The sequence below is a fragment of the Heterodontus francisci genome, chromosome 14 (genome assembly GCF_036365525.1).
Source record: "Heterodontus francisci isolate sHetFra1 chromosome 14, sHetFra1.hap1, whole genome shotgun sequence".
NCBI lineage: Eukaryota > Metazoa > Chordata > Chondrichthyes > Heterodontiformes > Heterodontidae > Heterodontus > Heterodontus francisci.
The window spans coordinates 55540257-55559997 of record NC_090384.1 but is presented as its reverse complement, the minus strand read 5'-3'; the positions used below and the strand labels follow the sequence as shown (position 1 = coordinate 55559997).

Below are 19741 nucleotides of genomic sequence, written 5' to 3'. Positions count from 1 at the left end.
AACCATTCAGTTAATCTGTAATATCTCTGATATTATCAGTGGAACAGGATGATAACAAACATTAATTATCATATTGCAGTGATGACAGGATGCCTTCCTGGGAAGAAATACACCAAAGCATGAATTACCAGCAAAGTACATGTGTACTGCCATACTTTATTTTCTTTATGCTTACTACCTCGTCACCTTTCTTTCCATTTATGATCCTATCATCTTGTGTGGAACTACTTCAGTATTAGGAGGTTGGGAGGCTTGTGGCTGAGACTGTACCAATAGAGCCCCGAGGACTGAGGTGTCACTCGTCTCAGTGAAGCTGATGCTCTTGAAGTTTTGGAGGGCTAAGATTAAGTAGCAATCTGGTGGGATGTCTTTTCACCTGATTTCCCTTCTCCTACATCCCATCTTTACCCCAAAATAGATGTAGATAGGGAATAACTGGTCACAAAATCATCCCTTGCAGCATCTTCAATAGAGATGGAAAAAGGTTAAAAAAAAGAAAACTGCATGGAGGAAGTAAAAGACTGAAGCAGTGGAGCAGCTTTTACGATACAAAAGCTATGATGGATTTTACTGGCTTCTCAGAACAACAATCAGTAAAATGTAACTTGATGTAGGATGATATACTAATCACTTACATTGTCTGTTCTCTCTTACACAGTCCAACCAAGGGTCAGCATGTCTGCACAAGAAGTTACAACTGCAAATGGTACAGAGACCATTTTGGCATGTGACGTTAAGGAATTTTATCCTAAGCAGATCAATATTAGTTGGTTAAAGGTATCAAATGGAAAAATGGAATATATTTCAAAAGATCAATCCACAGAGGTTCTAATTACAAACAGTGATGGAACATTCAGTGTTTCCAGTAAATTAAGAATTGAACCAACATTGGAAGATCGAACTAAGTACAGATGTGTGGTGAAGCATAAAACCATACTTGGCAATTTTACACTGGACACTGACCCGGTTGAAGGTAAGATCTAGTTACAGAAGATTTCAGGTTTTGCTTAGAATTTATTTCTCTACAATAGTGAAGCTCCCATTACATTTCTCACAGATAATGTCTATAGTTACCAATCATCTGCTTTTGGTGCAGACATTATTAGCTTTTCAGGCCCCCAGTCACACTGGCCAGAATTTTACATCCCCCGTGGGAGCGGGCTGGGGTGGGGGCATAAAATCGAATGGGAGGCGGAGGGTTGGGGGGCGGGGGGGGGTGCCATCCCCATTGCCATCCCGCCCCTGCTGCAATTTCAAGAGCAGCGGGGAAACGACAATGGCCCACCCATCACAGGCCAATTAAGGCCCTTAACTGGCCATTTATTTGCCACGTAAGGGCCTCTCCTGCCGCCAATAGTATTTTATCAGTGGCAGCTGGGAACTTCAGCACCCGCATAGGCCACCTAGTAATACCAGGCAGCCTGCTTGTCAACCCGGGGGATCCCTCGTGATTGGGCACCCGGTGCCCCATGGAGGACATCTCCAGTGGTACAAGCCACCCCTGCTGGAGCACCTCCCCCACCCTCTTGAGTGACCACCCCCCTCCCTTCAGACAGGAGCCCAGCCGATTGACCGCAGTGAGGCTCCGCACAATTACCTCAATTTCGGGGCCCCTTCCATCACTGCTCTTCTCGCTGGGTGCAGTCCCAGTAGTGGCCACTGTTTCCAGTGACGCTGCTGGGACTGATGAGCTGCCAGCCCACTGATTGGCCAGCAGCTCTTGGAAACGGGAGCTGGAAGTCCTTGCTGAAGCAAATAAAATGCCTGGGCCACGGAAAATCATGATGTGGTTCTAGGCTCAGTGGAGGTGGGCTTGTCCCTGATTTTTTGGCCAGTGGGTGGGGCCTCTGCCCCAACATTAAGTTCCGGCCATTGTTCCTATGGATGCTGCAAAACAGCTGATCTGTTGTGGCTCAAATCTGTGCATGTACAATGTTGTTTTCCAGCCCTCCAAACGATGTGAATGGGTCAGGCGTCCAATATACTTGTCAGCAGATGCTAATGTGAATACATCTTCCCAGCACAATGGAATAGTGTTACTAGATAGAATGCTCTTTTTCAATCCTTTTTAAAAATAGAGTTCGTTGATATTTTGTGTTCTATTCTCAGAATAATTTAACTTAATTTGTGGGAGAATTGGGTTGATTGAAATCAAGGTATAAACTTTGTCCTGTCCACCTTGTAGCATTTGCTGTTTGCATGGCCATGCCAATTATTGAAGTCCAAAAAGGTGACCCTTTCTTTTTTCTGTTGTTCTGTGTACTTTTCTCTTTATTTAAATCTCTGCCTTTCTACTTTCCTCTTCGGAAGATTAGCATTACCACATCACAGCTCCATATTTTGTGGCTGACAAGTTTAGGCAAAGTCTACATAATGCAGCTTGTCTTGGCAGAGCACAGATAGTGAGGGAGTGTCAAGGACAGACATGCAGCTACAATGCCTGAACTCTGGACTCCACACTGGAGTTGGTCATTGTGCTCTGGGACTGGGTGTGGTTGGAGTTCAAATGGCACTCCTGCTCCCCCTAGCGCCTCAGAAAGGCTTTTTTTTAATGTAAATTTTAAAAATCACTTTTTGTTGGCAGCTGCAGAGGCTGCTGAAGAATTCTTCACAAGGCAGAGCTGGCACCTGCTCTGCTCATTGGAAGGACATTTTCCAGAGTGGGCCCTTCAACAAGGGTTAGAACCTTCAGCAACTTATGCAAAGGCACTGACTTCTGTTTTAGGTCCGATTAATTTAGCACCAGCCCAAATACACATGAAGTTGGTTGCAGGCTGTGCCACTGCTAAATTTATCAAGGTTACATGCATTTCACATAAAGGAATTTACACCAATTTCTACCACACTTTCTGTAGGGTTATCTGACCTGATCAATAGAAAAGGACATAGCTTCTCATGAATATATGCAAATGACAATTCATTTGTTTCAAGTTTTCAAAGAACTGTGTATGTTTTATATTTTAACAGAACAAATACCAATTGGACCAATTGTTGGTGGCTTTGCTGCGTTGCTTTGTGCAGTGTGTTTAGGAGTCTGTATCTGGAAGAAAAAATGTAAAGGTAAAGTCCTTTTCATCTTCATCTCTATGGTCAGGGGCACAGATAGGCGCTTCTGTGGATGTGAAAGAGACTCCAGGAAGGTATGTTGCCTCCCGGGTGCCAGGGTCAAGGATGTCTCTGAACGGACAGGGGGCATTCTGAAGGGGGAGGGTGAACAGCCAGAGATTGTGGTACACATCGGTACCAACAACATAGGCAGGAAGAGTGATGAGGTCCTGCAGGGGGAGTTTAGGGAGTTAGGTAGTAAGTTTAAAAAACAGGACCTCTAGGGTTGTAATCTCTGGATTACTCCCTGTGCCACGTGCCAGTGAGGCTAGAAATAGGAAGATAGTGCAGCTAAACACGTGGCTGAGCAGCTGGTGTAGGAGGGAGGGTTTCAGATATCTGGACCATTGGGCTCTATTCAGGGACAGATGGGACCTGTACAAGAAGGACAGGTTGCATCTAAACTGGAAGGGCACGAATATCCTGGCTGTAAGGTTTGCTAGCATCACTCGGGAGGGTTTAAGCTAGTGTGGCAGAGGGGTGGGAACCAGAGCAGTAGGACAGCTAGTGAAGTAAATGAGGAGGACATAGTAACTAAGGCCAGTGGGACTAAGAGGAAGAGCAGGCAGGGAGATGTTGCTGAGCATAGCGGGACTAGTGGTCTGAAGTGCATTTGTTTCAATGCGAGAAGTATAACAGGTAAGGCAGATGAACTTAGAGCTTGGATTAGTACTTGGAAATATGATGTTGTTGCGAACACAGAGACTTGGTTGAGGGAAGGGCAGGATTGGCAGCTAAATGTTCCAGGCTTTAGAAGCTTCAGGCAGGATAGAGGGGGAGTTGCATTACTGGTTAAGGAGAATATCACAACTGTACTGCGAAAGGACACCTCAGAGAGGTCATGCAGTGAGGCAATATGGGTGGAGCTCAGGAATAGGAAGGGTGCAGTCACGATGTTGGGGGTTTACTACAGGCCTCCCAACAGCCAGCGGGAGGTAGAGGAGTAGATATGTAGACAGATTTTGGAAAGATGTAAAGGTAACAGGGTTGTAGTGGTGGGTGATTTTAACTTCCCCTATATTGACTGGGACTCACTTAGTGCTAGGGGCTTGGATGGGGCAGAATTTGTGAGGAGCATCCAGGAGGGCTTCTTGAAACAGTATGTAGATAGTCCAACTAGGGATGGGGCCATTCTGGACCTGGTATTGGGGAATGAGCCCGGCCAGGTGGTCGAAGTTTCAGTGGGGGAGCATTTCAGAAGCAGTGACCATAATTCCATAAGTTTTAAGGTACTTGTGGATAAGGATAAGAGTAGTCCTCGGGTGAAGGTGTTAAATTGGGGGAAGGCTACTTATAACAATATTAGGCAGGAACTGAAGAATTTAGATTGGGGGCAGCTGTTTGAGGGTAAATCAACATCTGACATATGGGAGTCTTTCAAACATCAGCTGATTAGAATCCAGGAGCAGCATGTTCCTGTGAGGAAGAAAGACAAATTTGGCAAGTTTCGGGAAGCTTGGATAACACGGGATATTGTGAGCCTAGTCAAAAAGAAAAAGGAAGCATTTGTAAGGCTGGAAGGCCAGGAACAGATGAAGCACTTGAGGAATATAAAGAAATAGGAAGGAACTTAAGCAAGGAGTTAGGAGGACTAAAAGGGGTCATGAAAAGTCATTGGCAAACAGGATTAAGGAAAATCCCAAGGCTTTTTATACATATATAAAGAGCAAGAGGGTAACCAGGGAAAGGGTTGGCCCACTCAAGGACAGAGGTGGGAATCTATGCATGCAGCCAGAGGAAATGGGTGAGGTGCTAAATGAGTACTTTGCATCCGTATTCACCAAGGAGAAGGACTTGGTGGATGATGAGCCTAGGGAAGGGAGTGCAGATAGTCTCAGTCATCTCATTATCAAAAAGGAGGAGGTGTTGGGTGTTTTGCAAAGCATTAAGGTAGATATGTCCCCAGGGCCTGATGGGATCTACCCTAGAATACTGAGGGAGGCAAGGGAAGAAATTGCTGGGGCCTTGAAAGAAATCTTTGCATCCTCATTGGCTGCAGGTGAGGTCCCAGAGGACTGGAGAATAGCCAATGTTGTTCCTTTGTTTAAGAAGGGTGGGAAGGATAATCCAGGAAATTATAGGCCGGTGAGCCTTACGTCAGTGGTAGGGTAACTTTTAGAGAGGATTCTTCGGGACAGGATTTACTCCCATTTGGAAACAAACGAACTTATTAGCGAGTACAGCATGGTTTTGTGAAGGGGAGGTCGTGTCTTACTACTTTGATTGAGTTGTTTGAGGAAGTGACGAAGATGATTGATGAGGGAAGGGCGGTGGATGTTGTCTATATGGACTTTAGTAAAGCCTTTGACAAGGTCCTGCATGGCAGACTGGTGCAAAAGGTGAAGTCACATGGGATCAGAGGTGAGCTGGCAAGGTGGACACAGAACTGGCTCAGTCACAGAAGACAGAGGGTAACAGTGGATGGGTGTTTTTCTGAATGGAGGGATGTGACTAGTGGTGTTCCGCAGGGATCAGTGCTGGGACCTTTGCTGTTTGTAGTATATATAAATGATTTGGAGGAAAATGTAGCTGGTCTGATTAGTAAGTTTGCGGACGACACAAAGGTTGGTGGAGTTGTGGATAATGATGAGGATCGTCAGAGGATACAGCAGGATATAGATCGGTTGGAGGCTTGGGCGGAGAAATGGCAGATGGAGTTTAATCCGGACAAATGTGAGGTAATGCATTTTGGAAGGTCTAATGCAGGTGGGAGGTATACAGTAAATGGCAGAACCCTTAGGAGTATAGACAGGCAGAGAGATCTGGGCGTACAGGTCCACAGGTCACTGAAAGTGGCAACGCAGGTGGATAAGGTAGTCAAGAAGGCATACGGCATGCTTGCCTTCATCGGTCGGGGCATAGAGTATAAAAATTGGCAAGTCATGTTGCAGCTGTACAGAACCTTAGTTAGGCCACACTTAGAATATTGCATGCAATTCTGGTCGCCATACTACCAGAAGGACGTGGAGGCTTTGGAGAGGGTACAGAGGAGGTTTACCAGGATGTTGCCTGATCTGGAGGTCATTACCTATGAGGAGAGGTTGGATAAACTCGGATTGTTTTCACTGGAACGACGGAGGTGGAGGGGCGACATGATAGAGGTTTCCAAAGTTATGAGCGGCATGGACAGAGTGGATAGTCAGAAGCTTTATCCCAGGGTGGAAGAATCAGTTACTAGGGGACATAGGTTTAAGGTGCGAGGGGCAAAGTTTAGAGGGGATGTGCGAGGCAAGTTTTTTACACAGAGGGTTGCGAGTGCCTGGAACTTGCTGCCGGGGGAGGTGGTGGGAGCAGATACGATAGTGACGTTTAAGAGGCATCTTGACAAATACATGAATAGGATGCGAATGGAGGGATACAGTCCCCGGAAGTGCAGAGGTTTTAGTTTAGGCAGGCATCAAGATCGGCGCAGGCTAGGAGGGCTGTATGGTCTGTTCCTGTGCTGTTCTTTGTTCTTTGTTCTTTTGTTTGCAAGTGGCTGCAGAAAGCATTGAACTAGAATTATTAGGAAGTAAACTCAGTAAACATTAAAGCAGGGCATTCTGTGTGTATCTACCCAGTAAAGCCTATGACTCCCATAGGGTTCATGTACAAATGATTTTGCAGTTCAGTAAACCAGCAGGCTAAAACCAACATTACTTACAAAGCTGCCAACAATTGAGCAAAGCCAAATCACTCAAAGAGTCTTGAACACTGATCCATTAGCTTATTATTAGCACAGAATAACTGGGAGAGCAGAGTTTGAGCACAACTCACATGTAAGTTGGAGAAGAAGCAGCAGATGACAGCCAATTAATTGTCCATGTGATTGTTCAATAAATTTTGCTATCAGCTAAATTCAGAATTTGGGTTTCAACAAAAATGCACAGAAGAGATTCAGAACAAAAGAGTTTATATGACATCAATGCTTTTTGTTGGAGATGACTGATAGAAAATGTGGGTCTCTGTAAGTAAAAGCTTGTCGGTGTATAAAGATGAGGCTGCAGTGTTCTATCCTTCACTGTTTGGCTAACTGTGACCTGAATCAGCCTGGATATTGGTGACAGGCTGGCAATGGGAGGGCTTGCAAAATGGCAGGGAAGCTTTGGAGAGAAGTCCAACATTTACCTGCTGCCCTGCCATTTGGCAGCAGTGGGAAAGTTGGCAGTTCAGCCACCCACTGATCACATAAGTGGCCAATTATGGGCCATTTCATATCACGTGAATTTTCACACAACTGGAGATCTGGTTGCTGTGTGGGGACACTGCAAGGTAAACCATGGGAACCATTGCAGTGGCAGTTGTTTTCCTTGATGGGCACACCATGACCTATGGAGGGGTACCCCGATGACAATGACCGCTCTCGCAGCAACGGCACTGCCAGTGCTCCATGACCGCCTGCAACACGATTACAAGGCATGGCTGCCAAGACCCAGCTTCTGCAAAGGCACTTACATGTCTTTGCGGGCACCTGGCCTTTTAGGCATCCTCATTCTGGAGCTGCAGCCTCAGCACTGGCCACTGCTAGCAGTAGCGTTGCTGAGGTTGTTGAGCTGCCAGACTTCTGATTGGGTCAGCAGCTCTTGGGGATGGGCCGCAGTCCTTCTTTGGATGGTGGCCTGTTACTTGGCCACCACCAGCAAATTGCAACATCCGGACTTACCAGCTGCTGAAGTGGGATCGCCTCCTGCTTTCTGCCCTCGCGGCACGACTTCCAGGTAAGCAACGAAATTCAGCTGGGTGTTCTAACATTGATAACAAAGTTAAGAAGTGTTAGGAAGAGCAAGGTTCCTGAAACAATGAATAGAAATAAATCTAGTTTATTCTGGGCTTTTTTCTGGTTGTATGGGTTGAGAGAGACTCATTGTTCACAACAGCCAGAGAGCACCCTGTTCTTCTTGGAATGTTGTCATCGGATCCTTTGCATACAGCTGAGCAAATAGATAGGTCCTTCATTTAACACAAGTTTTAGAAATTGCACCTGAAACTACGCAGCATTTCCTCAGCACAGCACTGAAGTATCACCTGGATTCTGTGCTCAAGTCATGGAGTGGAGCTTAAACCCACAGCTGTATGAATCAAAACCATGAAGGCTACCAACCGAGCCAATTGGATGAGGCGAGTCATTATAGACAGGCCTGTGTAATAGGTTTAAGCTAAATATTCACATTCTGTTAACCAGTACATTTTAGGCAACTGAGTACCAATCTTTCTAAGGACTTCTTACCATATAATACAAAACCTGTCTGGCCATCCTGATGGCATCAGCTCATTAAACATTAAAGTAGGGCTTTTTGTGTGTGTCTACCCAGTAAAGCCCATGATTTCCATATGGTCGGTTTACAAGTGATTGGAGAAATAGATTGGCGGTGCAGTGGCTAGCAGCGCAGCCTCACAACTCCAGGGACCCGGGTTTAATTCTGGGTACTGTCTGTGCGGAGTTTGCAAGTTCTCCCTGAGACTGCGTGGGTTTTCGCCGGGTGCTTTAGTTTCCTCCCACCGCCAAAGACTTGCAGGTGATAGGTAAATTGGCCATTGTAAATTGCCCCTAGTGTAGGTAGGTGGGAGGGAATATGGAATTACTGTAGGGTTAGTATAAATGGGTGGTTCTTGGTCGGCACAGACTCAAAGGGCCTGTTTCAGTGCTGTATCTCTAAAATAAAAATAAAAAAAATCTTACACCAGCATCATAGGGATGAGTGAACTGTCAGCCCTTTTGCAGCATTACATCAATGTGCTGTGGGATGCTATGCAGGGACTTAAAAATGTTCACTACAGTATGTGTACTGATTATTACTTGTCTCAGCAGCAGTTTAGGAAAATAAAGACTACATGTACAAAGTAATATTTTCCAAACACAGAAGTGGAGATCATAGATTATTAATCTGTATGTGTAGTCCTTGGCATCTCTTAGTGTTGCTCTGTCGATCGGAGTAGCTTGTATCTTACATTTTTTCGCTCTGTCTAAGATTGAATCTGCTGTGGATTTAGCACAGAACTGAGCTCCGGAAGGAGGTTTCACTCAAATCACAATGTTTCACAAAGTGCTTGCAGTTCAGGCTATAAGATATTGTGGCATCTTCTCTCCCTTTGTGCCATTTGCTATTTCCTTGCTTGTCTGTCCAGGGCCACTGTTCCTGAATGTGGTAGACATTCTTGAAAAATGTAAAAAAAACACCCATGAGACAAATGGTCTAGCTAACTATCAACTAAGTAATTGAGCAAAATACTTTTCCTTACTTAATTACTGTTGGGTGCAATCTGCAGTTATTGTTCTCAACTGTGGAAAACATCATGAATTCATATCCAGCTGTCACAATTCGTGCAAAAGCAAAATGTTGTGGATGATGGAAAATTGAAAAAAAATGATGTATTTGTTCAATTCATACCTTCTGTATTCATCTGCAATGGATTCAGGTCATTTTGTGTGCTCACTAATATCTTTTGACTGCATTGTTATTTAAGGGAAAACAATACCAAAGGAAATTGAAGACGATAGTGACAGATCACTTCTTGAGAATGTTCCTGACTCTGAAAGAGGTAAATACTTTACCGAGTAGATATTTTCCATTTTTTTTCAGTGAACTCTGAAAACACTGTGACATATATTTTATATCAATAAAGATACAGATAATTTCAGATCGGTTTTAACTATGAGAGGTGTTATGGCCACATTGTGTGATGTGGGTGGCTCACACCGTTCAACCTCACGCCTGACCACAGCAAGTGTATTTTTATTAGGTTTTAGCCACTTGGTATTTTATTTTTCAGATAAACAGACAGAGACAGGTTTTCCTGTCAGTTTTAAAAAACAGAAAATCAATTGTTTCTTGATCACCTCACCTTATCCCGAATTTGTTGAAACCGCATTCACTCACGCATTCGCTCGCGCACACACACAAACACAAATACACGCAAGAAGAGACAGATAGAGAAGGGAAAAAGGAAGGAGACTTTTAGTGGAGTCGGGGAGGTTCTGGTCACTATAAACCTGTTGGATTCCCTTAGAACACAAGCTCTCAATGGGTGCAGGCCAAAGATAATTGTTGTTTTCTCTCTTGATTGAAGGTTCAGTTGAAGATGGTAGGTCACTTCTAGTTCTCACTGCTGTATCATGTCCGCTTAGGATTCTGCAGCATGGCACGTGCCTTCTGGCTGGGTTGGAGCACATGCTGCTAGAATGTTGATTCCCTGTCTCTCTTTCTCACCTTCCAGGATGTCTTTAACAAAAATTAAAACTGTGTCGCCTCTCACCTCCCAGTAGATTTCACACTTGATGGAAGGTTTAGTTGAAGACGGTGGGTGACTTCTAGTCCTCAGTGCTGTATATTGTAGATGTAGGATTCTACTGCAGGGCACGTGCCTTCTGGCTTGCTGGAATACAAGCTGCTCGAATGTTGATTCTGTCTGTCTGTCTGTCTCTCACTCTCCTTCTCAAGTTCCAGATGGTCTTTTTCAAAAGTGAAAACTGTCTCTCACCTCCTGGTAGGAGATGGTCAGATCACTTCCCATGATCATTGCACTATGGCCCAGGACATGGCTACTTCACACCTTCCTTGCTTCAGAAAAAGACATTCAATTCTGAAACGTTTTTAGGATGTGGTGCAACTGACATCTCTTAGCTTTGAAAATTTGTCCTTTATCTTTGTCAGACAGTTTGAATATACAAAGACCAGTCCCTTTCCTTCGGGGGCTCTTGTGGAACCGTTGTTCAATTTTTTAAAATAAAGGTTTATTTTATAAATTCAGAGTCTGTTTGACTGTTCAGAGCTAGTCCATAGTTTGTATCATTACTCCTCCGGTGTGTGTGACAGAGGGAAATTACAAACTGTTGATTATCCAGATTCAAAGTTTCAAAAGTTGATTCAGTGTCACAGGAGAGATTCCAGGACAGTGACTGAAATGCAGATACAATGTATGTTAATTGCATTTCAATTGGATGTTAATTCTATTCAGCTACTGATATTAATTGAAGTCTCACCGGTGGCCATACATACTGAAGTGGACTTATAGAGGGGTTGTTAGTTGGAAATGACTGATAAAAGATGTGGGTCCCTGTAAGTAAAAGCTTGTCGGTGTATAATGATGAGGCTCCAGTGTTCTATCCTTCACTGCTGAGCTAACTGTGACCTGAATCAGCCTGGCTATTGGTGACTAGCTGGCAATGGGAAGGCTTGCAAAATGGCAGGGAAGCTGTGGGAGCAGTGGGAAAGTTGACGGTTCAGCCATCCACTGACCACTTAAGTGGCCAATTATGGGCCATTTCGTGCCAAGTACATTTTCCCACAACTGGAGATCTGGTTGCTGTGTGGGGACACTGCAAGGTAAACCATGGGAACCGTTGCAGTGGCAGGTGTCTTCCTTGATGGGCACACCATGGCCGATGGAGGGGTACTCCGAAGACAATGACCGCCCTCACAGCAACGGCACTGCCAGTGCTCCATGACCGCCTGCACCGCGATTGCCAGGCATGGCTGCCAAGACCCAGCTTCAGGAAAGATACTTACATGTCTTTGCGGGCACCTGGCTTTTGAGGCATTATCATTCTGGAGCTGCAGCCTCAGCACTGGCCACTGCTAGCAGTGGTGTTGCTGAGGTCGTTGAGCTGCCAGACTTCTGATTGGGTCAGCAGCTCTTGGGGATGGGCCGCAGTCCTTCCTTGGATGGCGGCCTGTTGATTGGCCACCACCAGCAAATTGCAACATCAGGAATTTCCAGCTGCTGAAGCGGGATCGACTCCTGCTTTCAACCCTCACGGCACAACCTCCAGGTAAGCAACAAAATTCAACTGGGTGTTCTAACATTGATAACAAAGTTAAGAAGTGTTAGGCAGAGCAAGGTTCCTGAAACACTGAATAGAAATAAATCTAGTTTATTCTGGGCTTTTTTCTGGTTGTATGGGTTGAGAGAGACTCATTGTTCGCAACAGCCAGAGAGCACCCTGTTCTTCTTGGAATGCTGTCATCAGATTTTTTACATGCACCTGAGCAAAGAGATAGGTCCTTCATTTAACACAAGTTTTAGAAATTATCACCTTAAACTACACAGCATTTCCTCAGTACAGCACTGAGGTGTCACCTGGATTCTGTGCTCAAGTCATGGAGTGGAACTTGAACCCATAGCTGTATGAATCAAAACCATGAATGCTACCAACCGAGCCAACTGGTTGAGGCGAGTCACTATACACAGGCCTGTGTAATAGGTTTAAACTAAATATTCACATTCTATTCATCATTACATTTTTGGCAACTGAGTACCAATCTTCCTAAGGTCTTCTTACCATACAATACAAAAACATGTCTGGCCATCCTGATGGCATCAGCTCATTAAACATTAAAGCAGGGCTTTTAGTGTGTGTCTACCCAGTAAGGCCCAGGATTTCCATATGGTAGATCTACAAGTGAACTTGCAGTTCAGTAAGCCTGCTGACTGAAACCAACGTTATCTACAAAGGTGCCACCAACTGAGTTACATCTTATCACTCACTCAAACAGGCTCGAACACTGCTACATAATCATATTAACTGCACAGAATAACTAAGGGAACTTAGTTTGAGCACAACTCACATATAGGTTGGAGAAAGTGAGACAGCAGCAGATGAGAACCAATGAATTGTTCATCTGATTGTTCAATAAATGTTGCTGTAAATTCAATTCAGAATTTGTGTTTAAACAAGAATGCACAGAAGAGATTTGGAACAAAAGATTTTGTATGACATCAATGCTTTTTGTTTTGTAGTTCTGCCGAAAATTAGTGATTTCAAGAAACCGCATGAAATCATAAATGGTGAGCAAACCAATCTGGGCTGGGACGTGACTGTGTTCAATCCAGAGGTAGTGAACATTGTTACATCTCTGAAGCGGAAAGACGAGCAGGAAGTAAAGAGGTTATTTCACTGGAAAATTCCAGCGAGGAGGTTGCAAGGACCAAAGAGAGTATGTGCTCCCCTCACAAATGTACCAGATTTATGCAAGAAAGATGATTCCTTCAGTGCTGAGGTGCCAGAATTTCAACGTATATCTGAAGGGCATTTCCACATTCCCTGCACCGTTACACTGTGTCCTGACATATGCAAGGATGATGATGCTCAGCTAATCATTGAAGTTTCACAGGAGTCTGCTGAGGAAGCTCAGACTAACAGCACAGTACTGAAAGTCACAGCAGGTAATTTCTGCATTTTCTACATCACACAAACACCTGTAACATGATCATAAACATTTCAGCCAGAAATCATGGTACCGACATAATGATCACTTGAAATGTTATTTCCCTTCATTATTGTAATGAAATTTGGCAAATCTTGCATTGATCCCTGAATGAATGTGTCGAACCACTGTGCAATGATTTGGTCAGAAGTGATTTGCTGTCTTACATCAGCACCATAGGGATGAGTGAACTGACAGCCTTTTTGCAGCATTACATCAATGTGCTGTGGGATGCTATGCAGGGACTTAAAAATGTTCACTACAGCAGGTATAGTGATTATCAGTGCTCTCAGCAGCAGTTGAAGAAAATAAAGACGACATGTACAATTCAATATCAGCCAAAACACAGAAGTGGAGATTTTAGATTATTCATTGCCATGTGTAGTCCTTGACATCTCTTCGTGTTGCTCTGTCGATCGGAGTAGCTTGTATCTTACATTTTTTCGCTCTGTCTAAGATTGAATCTGCTGTGGATTTAGCACAGAACTGAGCTCCGGAAGGAGGTTTCACTCAAATCACAATGTTTCACAAAGTGCTTGCAGTTCAGGCTATAAGATATTGTGGCATCTTCTCTCCCTTTGTGCCATTTGCTATTTCCTTGCTTGTCTGTCCAGGGCCACTGTTCCTGAATGTGGTAGACATTCCTGAAAAATATAAAAAAAACACCCATGAGACAAATGGTCTAGCTAACTATCAACTAAGTAATTGAGCAAAATACTTTTCCTTACTTAATTACTGTTGGGTGCAATCTGCAGTTATTGTTCTCAACTGTGGAAAACATCATGAATTCATATCCAGCTGTCACAATTCGTGCAAAAGCAAAATGTTGTGGATGATGGAAAATTGAAAAAAAATGATGTATTTGTTCAATCCATACCTTCTGTATTCATCTGCAATGGATTCAGGTCATTTTGTGTGCTCACTAATATCTTTTGACTGCATTGTTATTTAAGGGAAAACAATACCAAAGGAAATTGAAGACGATAGTGACAGATCACTTCTTGAGAATGTTCCTGACTCTGAAAGAGGTAAATACTTTACCGAGTAGATATTTTCCATTTTTTTTCAGTGAACTCTGAAAACACTGTGACATATATTTTATATCAATAAAGATACAGATAATTTCAGATTGGTTTTAACTATGAGAGGTGTTATGGCCACATTGTGTGATGTGGGTGGCTCACACCGTTCAACCTCACGCCTGACCACAGCAAGTGTATTTTTATTAGGTTTTAGCCACTTGGTATTTTATTTTTCAGATAAACAGACAGAGACAGGTTTTCCTGTCAGTTTTAAAAAACAGAAAATCAATTGTTTCTTGATCACCTCACCTTATCCCGAATTTGTTGAAACCGCATTCACTCACGCATTCGCTCGCGCACACACACAAACACAAATACACGCAAGAAGAGACAGATAGAGAAGGGAAAAAGGAAGGAGACTTTTAGTGGAGTCGGGGAGGTTCTGGTCACTATAAACCTGTTGGATTCCCTTAGAACACAAGCTCTCAATGGGTGCAGGCCAAAGATAATTGTTGTTTTCTCTCTTGATTGAAGGTTCAGTTGAAGATGGTAGGTCACTTCTAGTTCTCACTGCTGTATCATGTCCGCTTAGGATTCTGCAGCATGGCACGTGCCTTCTGGCTGGGTTGGAGCACATGCTGCTAGAATGTTGATTCCCTGTCTCTCTTTCTCACCTTCCAGGATGTCTTTAACAAAAATTAAAACTGTGTCGCCTCTCACCTCCCAGTAGATTTCACACTTGATGGAAGGTTTAGTTGAAGACGGTGGGTGACTTCTAGTCCTCAGTGCTGTATATTGTAGATGTAGGATTCTACTGCAGGGCACGTGCCTTCTGGCTTGCTGGAATACAAGCTGCTCGAATGTTGATTCTGTCTGTCTGTCTGTCTCTCACTCTCCTTCTCAAGTTCCAGATGGTCTTTTTCAAAAGTGAAAACTGTCTCTCACCTCCTGGTAGGAGATGGTCAGATCACTTCCCATGATCATTGCACTATGGCCCAGGACATGGCTACTTCACACCTTCCTTGCTTCAGAAAAAGACATTCAATTCTGAAACGTTTTTAGGATGTGGTGCAACTGACATCTCTTAGCTTTGAAAATTTGTCCTTTATCTTTGTCAGACAGTTTGAATATACAAAGACCAGTCCCTTTCCTTCGGGGGCTCTTGTGGAACCGTTGTTCAATTTTTTAAAATAAAGGTTTATTTTATAAATTCAGAGTCTGTTTGACTGTTCAGAGCTAGTCCATAGTTTGTATCATTACTCCTCCGGTGTGTGTGACAGAGGGAAATTACAAACTGTTGATTATCCAGATTCAAAGTTTCAAAAGTTGATTCAGTGTCACAGGAGAGATTCCAGGACAGTGACTGAAATGCAGATACAATGTATGTTAATTGCATTTCAATTGGATGTTAATTCTATTCAGCTACTGATATTAATTGAAGTCTCACCGGTGGCCATACATACTGAAGTGGACTTATAGAGGGGTTGTTAGTTGGAAATGACTGATAAAAGATGTGGGTCCCTGTAAGTAAAAGCTTGTCGGTGTATAATGATGAGGCTCCAGTGTTCTATCCTTCACTGCTGAGCTAACTGTGACCTGAATCAGCCTGGCTATTGGTGACTAGCTGGCAATGGGAAGGCTTGCAAAATGGCAGGGAAGCTGTGGGAGCAGTGGGAAAGTTGACGGTTCAGCCATCCACTGACCACTTAAGTGGCCAATTATGGGCCATTTCGTGCCATGTACATTTTCCCACAACTGGAGATCTGGTTGCTGTGTGGGGACACTGCAAGGTAAACCATGGGAACCGTTGCAGTGGCAGGTGTCTTCCTTGATGGGCACACCATGGCCGATGGAGGGGTACTCCGAAGACAATGACCGCCCTCACAGCAACGGCACTGCCAGTGCTCCATGACCGCCTGCACCGCGATTGCCAGGCATGGCTGCCAAGACCCAGCTTCAGGGAAGATACTTACATGTCTTTGCGGGCACCTGGCTTTTGAGGCATTATCATTCTGGAGCTGCAGCCTCAGCACTGGCCACTGCTAGCAGTGGTGTTGCTGAGGTCGTTGAGCTGCCAGACTTCTGATTGGGTCAGCAGCTCTTGGGGATGGGCCGCAGTCCTTCCTTGGATGGCGGCCTGTTGATTGGCCACCACCAGCAAATTGCAACATCAGGAATTTTCAGCTGCTGAAGTGGGACCGACTCCTGCTTTCAACCCTCACGGCACAACTTCCAGGTAAGCAACAAAATTCAACTGGGTGTTCTAACATTGATAACAAAGTTAAGAAGTGTTAGGAAGAGCAAGGTTCCTGAAACACTGAATAGAAATAAATCTAGTTTATTCTGGGCTTTTTTCTGGTTGTATGGGTTGAGAGAGACTCATTGTTCGCAACAGCCAGAGAGCACCCTGTTCTTCTTGGAATGCTGTCATCAGATTTTTTACATGCACCTGAGCAAAGAGATAGGTCCTTCATTTAACACAAGTTTTAGAAATTATCACCTTAAACTACACAGCATTTCCTCAGTACAGCACTGAGGTGTCACCTGGATTCTGTGCTCAAGTCATGGAGTGGAACTTGAACCCATAGCTGTATGAATCAAAACCATGAATGCTACCAACCGAGCCAACTGGTTGAGGCGAGTCACTATACACAGGCCTGTGTAATAGGTTTAAACTAAATATTCACATTCTATTCATCATTACATTTTTGGCAACTGAGTACCAATCTTCCTAAGGTCTTCTTACCATACAATACAAAAACATGTCTGGCCATCCTGATGGCATCAGCTCATTAAACATTAAAGCAGGGCTTTTAGTGTGTGTCTACCCAGTAAGGCCCAGGATTTCCATATGGTAGATCTGCAAGTGAACTTGCAGTTCAGTAAGCCTGCTGACTGAAATCAACGTTACCTACAAAGGTGCCACCAACTGAGTTACATCTTATCACTCACTCAAACAGGCTCGAACACTGCTACATAATCATATTAACTGCACAGAATAACTAAGGGAACTTAGTTTGAGCACAACTCACATATAGGTTGGAGAAAGTGAGACAGCAGCAGATGAGAACCAATGAATTGTTCATCTGATTGTTCAATAAATGTTGCTGTAAATTCAATTCAGAATTTGTGTTTAAACAAGAATGCACAGAAGAGATTTGGAACAAAAGATTTTGTATGACATCAATGCTTTTTGTTTTGTAGTTCTGCCGAAAATTAGTGATTTCAAGAAACCGCATGAAATCATAAATGGTGAGCAAACCAATCTGGGCTGGGACGTGACTGTGTTCAATCCAGAGGTAGTGAACATTGTTACATCTCTGAAGCGGAAAGACGAGCAGGAAGTAAAGAGGTTATTTCACTGGAAAATTCCAGCGAGGAGGTTGCAAGGACCAAAGAGAGTATGTGCTCCCCTCACAAATGTACCAGATTTATGCAAGAAAGATGATTCCTTCAGTGCTGAGGTGCCAGAATTTCAACGTACATCTGAAGGGCATTTCCACATTCCCTGCACCGTTACACTGTGTCCTGACATATGCAAGGATGATGATGCTCAGCTAATCATTGAAGTTTCACAGGAGTCTGCTGAGGAAGCTCAGACTAACAGCACAGTACTGAAAGTCACAGCAGGTAATTTCTGCATTTTCTACATCACACAAACACCTGTAACATGATCATAAACATTTCAGCCAGAAATCATGGTACCGACATAATGATCACTTGAAATGTTATTTCCCTTCATTATTGTAATGAAATTTGGCAAATCTTGCATTGATCCCTGAATGAATGTGTCGAACCACTGTGCAATGATTTGGTCAGAAGTGATTTGCTGTCTTACATCAGCACCATAGGGATGAGTGAACTGACAGCCTTTTTGCAGCATTACATCAATGTGCTGTGGGATGCTATGCAGGGACTTAAAAATGTTCACTACAGCAGGTATAGTGATTATCAGTGCTCTCAGCAGCAGTTGAAGAAAATAAAGACGACATGTAAAATTCAATATCAGCCAAAACACAGAAGTGGAGATTTTAGATTATTCATTGCCATGTGTAGTCCTTGACATCTCTTAGTGTTGCTCTGTCGATCGGAGTAGCTTGTATCTTACATTTTTTCGCTCTGTCTAAGATTGAATCTGCTGTGGATTTAGCACAGAACTGAGCTCCGGAAGGAGGTTTCACTCAAATCACAATGTTTCACAAAGTGCTTGCAGTTCAGGCTATAAGATATTGTGGCATCTTCTCTCCCTTTGTGCCATTTGCTATTTCCTTGCTTGTCTGTCCAGGGCCACTGTTCCTGAATGTGGTAGACATTCTTGAAAAATGTAAAAAAAACACCCATGAGACAAATGGTCTAGCTAACTATCAACTAAGTAATTGAGCAAAATACTTTTCCTTACTTAATTACTGTTGGGTGCAATCTGCAGTTATTGTTCTCAACTGTGGAAAACATCATGAATTCATATCCAGCTGTCACAATTCGTGCAAAAGCAAAATGTTGTGGATGATGGAAAATTGAAAAAAAATGATGTATTTGTTCAATCCATACCTTCTGTATTCATCTGCAATGGATTCAGGTCATTTTGTGTGCTCACTAATATCTTTTGACTGCATTGTTATTTAAGGGAAAACAATACCAAAGGAAATTGAAGACGATAGTGACAGATCACTTCTTGAGAATGTTCCTGACTCTGAAAGAGGTAAATACTTTACCGAGTAGATATTTTCCATTTTTTTTCAGTGAACTCTGAAAACACTGTGACATATATTTTATATCAATAAAGATACAGATAATTTCAGATCGGTTTTAACTATGAGAGGTGTTATGGCCACATTGTGTGATGTGGGTGGCTCACACCGTTCAACCTCACGCCTGACCACAGCAAGTGTATTTTTATTAGGTTTTAGCCACTTGGTATTTTATTTTTCAGATAAACAGACAGAGACAGGTTTTCCTGTCAGTTTTAAAAAACAGAAAATCAATTGTTTCTTGATCACCTCACCTTATCCCGAATTTGTTGAAACCGCATTCACTCACGCATTCGCTCGCGCACACACACAAACACAAATACACGCAAGAAGAGACAGATAGAGAAGGGAAAAAGGAAGGAGACTTTTAGTGGAGTCGGGGAGGTTCTGGTCACTATAAACCTGTTGGATTCCCTTAGAACACAAGCTCTCAATGGGTGCAGGCCAAAGATAATTGTTGTTTTCTCTCTTGATTGAAGGTTCAGTTGAAGATGGTAGGTCACTTCTAGTTCTCACTGCTGTATCATGTCCGCTTAGGATTCTGCAGCATGGCACGTGCCTTCTGGCTGGGTTGGAGCACATGCTGCTAGAATGTTGATTCCCTGTCTCTCTTTCTCACCTTCCAGGATGTCTTTAACAAAAATTAAAACTGTGTCGCCTCTCACCTCCCAGTAGATTTCAC

At 43.5% G+C, this 19741-nt stretch overlaps 1 protein-coding gene across 5 annotated transcripts in view; it reads left to right on the top strand.

Annotated features, from left to right (window-relative positions):
- Positions 1-19741, top strand: part of LOC137377052 (uncharacterized) — a 108586-nt gene that overhangs the window by 18190 nt on the left and 70655 nt on the right. For 4 of the 5 annotated variants that reach the window (XM_068046247.1, XM_068046246.1, XM_068046251.1 and 1 more), the window contains 7 exons: positions 659-973; positions 2968-3060; positions 9550-9624; positions 12823-13248; positions 14243-14317; positions 17516-17941; positions 18936-19010. In XM_068046247.1, the coding sequence (XP_067902348.1) occupies positions 659-973; positions 2968-3060; positions 9550-9624; positions 12823-13248; positions 14243-14317; positions 17516-17941; positions 18936-19010 (1485 nt within the window). The remainder of the gene's footprint in view (positions 1-658; positions 974-2967; positions 3061-9549; positions 9625-12822; positions 13249-14242; positions 14318-17515; positions 17942-18935; positions 19011-19741) is intronic. The other variant, XM_068046248.1, reaches the window with a different exon arrangement.